Source organism: Armigeres subalbatus, unplaced genomic scaffold (assembly GCF_024139115.2).
Source record: "Armigeres subalbatus isolate Guangzhou_Male unplaced genomic scaffold, GZ_Asu_2 Contig274, whole genome shotgun sequence".
NCBI lineage: Eukaryota > Metazoa > Arthropoda > Insecta > Diptera > Culicidae > Armigeres > Armigeres subalbatus.
In genome coordinates this window covers 1,476,466-1,486,040 of record NW_026943013.1, presented here as the reverse complement: position 1 = coordinate 1,486,040, position 9,575 = coordinate 1,476,466, and the positions used below count along the sequence as shown (strand labels likewise).

General features: G+C 36.8%; 1 protein-coding gene across 1 annotated transcript; it reads left to right on the top strand.

The window, feature by feature from the left end:
- The first annotated feature begins 8,417 nt into the window (after positions 1-8,417).
- LOC134203864 (ER membrane protein complex subunit 3-like) lies at positions 8,418-9,326 on the top strand. The gene has a single exon (XM_062678700.1). The coding sequence runs from the start codon at positions 8,667-8,669 to the stop codon at positions 9,153-9,155; it is 489 nt and encodes a 162-aa protein (XP_062534684.1). The 5' UTR covers positions 8,418-8,666; the 3' UTR covers positions 9,156-9,326.
- Positions 9,327-9,575: the final 249 nt, after the last annotated feature.

The window sequence follows — 9,575 nt, the reverse complement described above, 5'->3', positions numbered from 1 at the left end:
ATTGGGCTGCGAAACCGTCGTGACAGGCGCGTTTAGCGTCCCACCTAACACAGGGTGGCACTCGCACCTCGACACAAAACGAGCAAACCATGCAACAAGTCATACGAAAGAGCTGTCGAAAGGGATGCGCAATGATGCCCCAGGACTTAGGCTTGTGCGCTTGGAGCTTACTTTGCAACATGCAGCTTTTTATAGAAGTTCAACAGAGCTAAATATTTACTTAGCTGCACGTAACAAAAGACCAAACACCGCCTCCTCCCACTGTCACAAACTGTCACAAAACTTCGACCCACAAAATCATGGACCTAATTTTGAACGACCCTTTGAAAGTTCGTTTTGAGAGAAACTTTAGACTTTCAGTACAGCTTTTTGTACGATAAAGGTAAAACAGATTATTACATAATTCCATCAAAATTTTACCCATCCTTCCTTTTATGGTGACCTCGAATAACAATTCAAGGACTTGGATGTGGTGGAATGTGGGTGAAACGATAGTCTGTTATCTCAGGATCAAGGAATATTTTTTTCTTGAATTAATTAGTAATCAACAGAATAACATGAAAACTTTTGATTGCAATACTCAAATTAATTCATGAAGAAAATGTTACTAGGTCCTTTGAAAAGTTGAGAAATCCTTTTCATAAATATTTGTTCGTCCTGCAAAGATCATAATCAAAGAAATGGACATTATCCAGCCATTTCCTTTTCCCCATTACAGATATTCATACAATATATGGAGGCATGCAACAAAACGGCAATAGAGTAGTTAATTTCTAAAGAGCAATGAATCGCCAAACAACCTACCCTGTAATTATTGATTCATAACACGTAATTCAACCTTGGTAAATGTACATAGCAGTTGGTAAAGTTTACCAGCGGCAGCTGCTTGCTACACTTCAAAGAGTGCCACACGGTATGAAATTACTGTTTAATCAAGCACCACCACCGCACTCCGCCCAGATAGATGTCTGGTAGATACCGACAAGCGCACATCCGAACGATGATGATGGATTAATATTTTAGAGAGGAATTTCACCGTCATCGCTATTGATCCGGGACGACGAATGGGGGTTGGTCTACTACATGAACGGCACTCTTCAATCATTGGTCAGTTTGTTTCAAAATATGCATAGTGGATTTTTTCTGAACAATAATATGGATGATTATGCTTAATGATCGCAAATGCCAGTAAATTCAACACAAGATTCTAATAAACCCAAATCAGAGAATTTACCCTGATATTCAATTTCCGCATATTTCTGTTAGGACGAAATATCACCACCATAATGCGGACTGTCGTCATCATTTTCATAGTGCTTTCGCGAGTGGCGAACGGTCAGAAAACGTTGGTGGTAACCGACCAGAAGATCAACGAGCCTTTGAGCGATGTGTGTTTTAATAAATATCAAACAGAAATCGCAAGCGATTCCAGTTCCCCATTGAAATAAGCTCGTAGCTCTACTTTCAGTAGTTTAAAATATGAATGCCGTGCAGACTGAGGTTGAGCCAGTGTTGACCGAGTTCCCCAGTCTCTGCCGCCACTTCTCAGAGTTTACTGAGTCCGAGTCAGTCCGTACTCGTCCCTCGTAGCGGAATTCTTATCCTCTCCAGACGCCACGAGAATGCAATCACCCTGATGATTGACAACTTAATGACAGGTAGTTGAGCTACGTTTGCGAACGGCCCGGCTGACTGCCCTGTTTTCCTAACAGGCGTTGCCACACCCTGTTGTTATCATTGACGTCGTCGGTCGTCGTTTTCGTTGTTGATGTGACGAACGGTGTCAAAACTTTTGTTCAGTCAATGCTGCCCGCCACGCTTCATTAGTTCTAGAAACCAAAGGAACGTAGGTCAAGACGGACACGGTGCCAAAGTGCTTCAAATTGAACATTTCCATCATTTGTATTATATCTGATAAATAAAATTGAAAGAAAAATCTTGAAAAATCTACAATTTAGAAGGAATATCTGGCTATAAACTTATACTCTGATTCGTCCGATGACTTCTTATCTTTCAATACACCCTAATACCAGTGATTATTAGACTTTCCAACAATTCTACATATAAACCTACCAGAAACTGTATAAGAACTGGACATATGCGAAAATCCTAGATTCTTATGTATGAGACTTTACAATTTTACAAACTTTTCTTACAAAATTAGTTTTTAAGCTTACATTTTTGGTATACGAATCTAGGAATTTCGTATATTACCAGTTCTTATACGGGTTTGAGAAGGTCCTGATGCGGATTTTTTAAAATCTAACATTCGTTGGTTTTTAAATCTACTAGTCATTACATAAACCTTAAAAAAATCAGGCTGCGAATCTTAAGAAGATTTAGGATTTGTCTATCGTATTGAATGTAGAACAATGGTGAGGGAATTACAAGTTTTTCACGGCATTCTTCTGTATATTATTCATTGTGAATATCTTATGAAAGATTTGCTTCACAGAGAAGAATAAGAACAACTACTAATTATTATTTGATTAATCAAAGCATGAGTAATATGCATTAAATACTTGTCGTAGTTGTCCATTTTAACCAACTTCCTCCTAGTAAGGCCCCGCCATTCCGGAAAAAGGAAACCAATTTTTGTGCGAACGGCACACCAAGCTTTTTGTTTATTTTGAGTTTCGCCGCAGCGGAGCGCCTGTTCAAACATTGCGGTTTTTCGTCCCACGAAATGTATGGAAGGCACAGGTCCGAGGGGTTCAATCAATTGTGATGCCAAGCCAATCCACCTTTCCCCCCGGGGGTCTCGTTTTCCCTGCAAAAATAGTCCGGACGACGACGATCGGCACCAGCGATTATTTTACGACGGAAAGGGGTCTCGATTGCCAATAATCATAGTACCGCCACCGAGGGAGTTAGTTGAGTGATTGGGTTTCGCTTGGTTCGTGAACCAGCGAGAATAGTTTGTTTTTTATTGAGTGGCACCAACTTTGATACAAAGCGTACTTTTCCTATACATGCCCATTACCCACGGCATCAAATTATCATATTAGCTACCTTATCCAGAATCGGTTCCATTCCATGGAGTGTGCTTGCGTGAACGGGATAATTTTCTACTTTGTACGGCAATTATTTGAATGGCGTGTCCCCAGTGAAAATCTTGGAGAACTTTTTTTCTGAATGCTTGATAAAATGGCACAACTAGCTAATGCCGATATTTAAAATATGCTATAGTAAACATCGTTGGTCTTCCTATTCCTTAATGGCTCTACATTCCAACTGGAACTTGCTCTGCTTTTCAATTTAGTATTCTATTAGCATTTCCTCGGTTATTAATTGAAAGCTTGAAATTGAAATGCCATCCGTTCATAGAAGGCCCATTAGTTCCGCCTCTGAGGCATTCCACGGGGGCATGTCAGTCGATCCTGAGCGACCATTTCGAAAATATTTGAAACTCTGCACAGTTTTTCAATTTCATCTAAATCGTCATTTTTCGATATCAAATCTTCATATTGAGTCACGACTAACTTTTCAAAAGGGTGTATGTGAAAATGGTTCAAAAATATTTAAAAAGCTGCACAGCAAAAACGGAATGTTCGATTGTTATGATTTTTTCAGCAAAGTTAGACAAAAAATTTTTTTTGCCTTTAAAAATATCATTTTTGTCACAAAAACTCAAATATCTCAAAACCCTATCTTTTTTCGAACGTAATTTTTTTAGGGAAAACGGTCCATTATATTAGCTATCTACCATGAAAATTTGGTGATGGTAAACTAATAAACAAAAAAGTTATGACATTTCAAACATTTCACAATTTTCACATTTAGTAAAAAATTTTTTGTCTGTGTAAGTTATTTCGAGAATTGCAGTTTGATGCAGATTTTATTGTTAAGGGACGTGATTTAAACAAGTTGTTTTCATGATATTTTGATTTAATTATTCATAGCATCTATAAGAAACTTAGACACGATCCAGTGTTGTGATCAAAAGTATTGATAGTGTCATAATTTTCATTGCACGTGACTGGCGAAAAATTCTTTTAATAGTGTTGAAACCTGTTGATAATAACGTTGATAGAAACATATCAGAAATGTTATTTTTAAGACAAAAGCTGCAAAATCAAAGATTTATATACACGTGTACGTCTATAGTTTACCTGCAAAAATATACCTCTTAGAGAATAGACTTTATGATCGGGAGGAAACGGGTATCTTCAACAACAACAAATGCATGATAGGTACATACCATGACAATGCTCACGAAAAAGCAAAAAATTACTACTACTAAGGTTGTTAAAGATCTTATAGTAATTTTTTCTTCAGTCAAGCAAATGACACCAAACTAGTCAGTAAAAACTTAAAAGTGATTTTGTTTATTGAAATATTACGAACAACATGAGTAGCCGCTTTCTCAACTGTTGTAGGCCGTTTGATGGAAAAAGTGTTCAAAAGAGTTACGAAATCTCACCGAAAGCACCATAGATAAACTGAAAGCGACTGGTTATGCTCCAATGTCCACATTGAATACAAATTTACGCATTTGCACGTCCTGCCGTCTAAACGTTGACAAAAGAGCAATCTGTATATCATCGGTTGAGCAGAGCGCAGGAAGTTCGAAAACGACAGCAACTGAGGAATTACCAGAAGTATTAAGTGCTGAGAGCCTTGCCACCGTACCATCAGCGAAATCTGTTTCAACAAATCAATCGGAAGATGAGTGTATCCAAAAGGTCAACATCGAACGCTTTAACGAGGGCATAGCTGGGATAAAAGTGACCTGATTAAATGGAGTAAGATGGACTACGTTTATTACCCGGAGAAAAATACCGTGAAATAAACGAAGCTGTACGAAGAAACCTCTTCAAATTAGGACCTGATGATGTGGAAAATACAGACTACGATGAGGTAATTATAAATATGAAGGAAAGGTTCTCGAATGCAGCCACAACAAGGAAAGAAAAATTATTGATTTTGTCGATGCTGCCAAGTTCGTGGTCTATTCAGGATGCCATTGATGAGTTCAAAACCAATAGAAATACAGTAAAAGAGGCAAAACAATTGAAGAATAACTGTCTTTCAACCAAAAATACTAGGTCTAGTACTGCATTAACAGATGAGACAAAAGAAATAGTAGTTCAATATTTTGAAGATGATGAAGTAAGTCGAGCTATGCCTGGTCAAAAAGATTATGTATCAGTAAAAAAAGATGGAAAGCGCCAAGCAATCCAAAAACGATTAATGATGACGACTTTGAAAGAAGCGTACACACGCTTCAAGGAAATTCACGATAATATTAAAATAGGTTTTCCTCATTTGCAAGCCTTCGGCCAAGGCAATGTAAGCTTCTTTCCAATTCAGGAACACATAATGTGTGTGTGCACAACCCATGAGAATATTAATCTTATTTTACATAGTTTGAAAAGAATCAATTTAACAAAGGATATTAAAATGTTAACTGGTAGTCTTTTGTGTGAAAATACAACATCAAATTGCTATCTACGATCTTGTTCGGATTGTCCAGATTCTTCATCATTGGAAAATACTTTATTCGCTGAGTTTGAAGAAAATATATTGATAAGTTCACATTTGAGCAATGGGTGACCACGGCTTGGAGAGACCAAGAAACACTTGTAAAACCTGTACAAGAGATAGTGTCATATGTTTGCTTGCAATTAGAAAGTTTAATCCCTCACGATTTCATTATAAAAGAACAATCCAGCTTTTTAAAAATACGAAAAATACATTACAAAATGGTGAATTTTTAGTCATTTGTGATTTTTCTGAAAATTACAGCTTTGTATTGCAAGATGAAGTGCAGTCCCATCACTGGAACGTACAACAAGCTACAATTCATCCATTCGTTATTTATTTTAATGGAAGTACGCAAATTGAACACTTAAGTTTTATTATAATTTCCGAAGATTTAAGACACGATTCAGTATCCGTAAACTTGTTCATTGAAAAATGATTAACTTTTTACGCGTTGATAAGCATAAAGAAGTCAAAAGATATATTTCATGTCTGATGGAGCAGCGTCGCAGTACAAAAACCGTAAGAATTTTTCGAGCCTATGTCAATTTAAATCAATGTACGGAATTGATGCAGAATGGCATTTTTTGCTACATCACATGGCAAAGGCCCTTGTGATGCTATTGGAGGAACAATAAAGCGCATGGCCACAAGAGCAAGTTTAGCCAAAGAACGTGAGCATCCAATTAAAACTGCGAAAGAACTTTTTGATTGGGCAAATCGTAGAAAAAAAAAGATTTAACCAAATTATCATTTTGTTTTACTACTACTGAAGAGTACGAAATAAAGGCTTCAGAGCTCAGCGAGCAATTTAATAACGCGAAAACGATCCAAGGAACCCAAAAATTTCACTGTTTCATTCCATTGTCGGAAAATAAAATTAAAGCAAAACTATACTCAAACTGTGCTGATAATAATTCAAAAGTGTTCGATATTTTAAAAAATTTGAATAAAAATAAATAAAAAATAAGTATTAATAAACTGTTTTCATGATATCATAACCCATACCAAAATTCAAACCCAAAACTCTTAGAGTTTCTATAACAACATTGTGTAACTGCCACATTTAATTTAATACTTAGGATAATATTAATTCATTTTTATTTATTTATACATATAATATTTATACATATAATATACATAATATCGATGAATACATAAGGAATATCATACAAACAACTTGTTTAACTCACGCAAGGCCCTTAACAATAAAATCAGCATCAAATCAGTGATTCTTGAAAAAAAATACACGGAATTTTTTTTGTTTTCTATATGTGAAAATTGTGAAATGTTTGAAATGTCATAACTTTTTTGTTTATTAGTTTACCATCACCAAATTTTTATGGTAGATAGCTAATATAATGGACCGTTTTCCCTAAAAAATTACGTTCGAAAAAGATAGGGTTTTGAGATATTTGAGTTTTTGTGACAAAATGATATTTTTAAAGGCAAAAATTTTTTTTACTGTGCACATTTTCTTAAGAATCACCATTTAGTTGTCTAACTTTGCTGAAAAAATCATAACAATCGAACATTCCGTTTTTGCTGTGCAGCTTTTTAAATATTTTTGAACCATTTTCACATACACCCTTTTGAAAAGTTAGTCGTGACTCAATATGAAGATTTGATATCGAAAAATGACGATTTAGATGAAATTGAAAAACTGTGCAAAGTTTCAACTCAATAGAAAATCATGAATTAAAAATTTTCTTAAATTTTGATGCTGTTGCTTGGAATCGCTCCTCTTTGTTAATCGGTATGGTTGCAAATGTGATAACACTCACAAAAAAAGCCGATGCTACGAAGTTTATTTGATTGATTACAAGAAAGCTGCTTTCTCGCTTGCGTGAACCATTTCATTCAAGATGTTGAGTCTCGTGTAGTCGTCGTTGTCAGCATCAGCAGCACTCAAGTAAAATTTTCTCGCAACATTCGAACTATCGGTTGCCTGTTTCGCTACGATTAGGGGAAGAGGCCCTCCTTAGCCGTGCGGTAAGACGCGCGGCTACAAAGCAAGACCATGCTGAGAGTGGCTGGGTTCGATTCCCTATGCCGATTCCGAATTCCCAATTTTCGGATTGGAAATTGCCTCGACTTCCCTGGGCATAAAAGTATCATCGTGTTGGCCTCATGATATACGAATGCAAAAATGGTAACTTGGCTTAGAAACCTCGCAGTTAATATCTGTGGAAGTGCCTAATGAACACTAAGCTGCGAGGCGGCTCTGTCCCAGTGTGGGGATGTAATGACAAGAAGAAGAAGAAGAAGAAGAAGAATAAAAGATTAACGCTTTAGTAGTGCCTGGTACACAGGCTACAGGATTAAGGAATCCGAACCCGGCCAACTGGCCGGGGTATAAGGAAAACGATCCGATCCACTTGATGATTTATTACGAACTAACTTTTTCTACATAGTACGGTGTCTTATTTATAGTAGCTCTACCCTATGGAATGTTGCAGAATTGTATACAACTATTATCTGTCTAACCTATTGTATGCAAGCTCTATTATTGTACTAAAGATATTGTGTCTAGTGTTTGCTTGCCTGACTGTTCTGGAAGTGTCAATAACAATACATTGTACACAAACAAATGTTGTTGATCTACAGAAAGATTGTAAGGTAAGTAGTTTACATTAATTATTGTGTTTTCTATGTGATAATAATAATGTTTTGTATCGTTTCAGGTATGATATGTAATGCTCCAAAGCTGGAGTAAGGTACACAGCTACTTTATTTTACCGGAGTCGGTAAAATTTTACTGAGTTTTTGGACTACGGATCGCCCAGTAATTTCAACAGCAATATTTTGCATTACTGAGTTGTCAGCATAAACGAGAAATGTCAAATAAACATTACAATCGGTAATGAAGGTAGTTTGTTTATGTGAACATAACTGAGTTAGTCAGTAAATGAGAATTTATTTTTTGGGAAATATTTTACAGATTGGACAGTATATTTATCTAATCAATGTGCCTAATCAACATAAAATATTTAAGTACTATGGGTAAATTTCAGGGATTTTGTGATAAACTCTGCTAGATTTTACAGACATTGCAGAGTTGGTTGTTTCTGTCGATCCTGAATATTACTTTTCTGGTCGGAATCATTTGTCACTATTATTTTTTAATATTGATCTCTGCCCAGAAAAAGGTCGAATTGACACAGATTCAAGACAGTAAGATAATGATCCGCGCGCGGCTCCTCCGCAAGAACGGCAAATACCTCACCCCACAGTCGTTCGCTATGAGACGGCATTACTTCAACAATGAGGAAACGGGACGGGTTATTTACGGGTTATACACAAACGGCAAGACACATCCGCCCTGTCCTGACATGATCAAGGGTAACGATAATAGTGATCGGTGGATCAGTTGGTTATTTTCCGGGCTCGTAACGACGAAGGTTCCATTCCCGCTGACACTCCGCTTCAAGCCGCGAATGCTGCAGCTGGATATCGAATTGGTCATCCGCGTCGTGATACTTTTTGAACGTTTTCGGTCTGAGATTCTAGGGTCTGAGAAGCATCTACACACAGGTTCTAAGAGAGAACAATACCGCTGTTTAACGGGGAACCTTGCAACACCAGATATCCGGATCAACGGTATCCATACCACATATCAAAGCCGCCTTCAAATCAGAGTGGGAAGCGCTCAAAATCACCCTGTACCATAATGCTCTGACGAACAATGGAATGGAGATGCTTATGGCGACCAGTTGCGTATCCCCGTCGGATGCTGTCTACCACAGCCGAGAGGACTCTCATAAACTATAATCGAAGCAAAATATGGCAATTATAGTTATTTTTACTGGTTAGCGATTGTTTTGCACTTTAGAAAAATAAGACTTACATCCGACGAAATATTTTACAAAGTGGTAAAAAAAAACAAAATAAACAAAAGCAAAGGGCTCTACAATTGCGTTTAGTGTTTTTCTAATGACTAGTCGGTAAAATTTCATGTTTCAACGGTGGTGCTGTTTTGATTTGTACCGAGTTTTTGTGCAGTTCAGCAATTTACGGATTTAATGATTTGTTCAGTAAAAATCAGCAAACGTCAGAGTCATAAACATAATTTTTTACCGAAACTCGGGAAT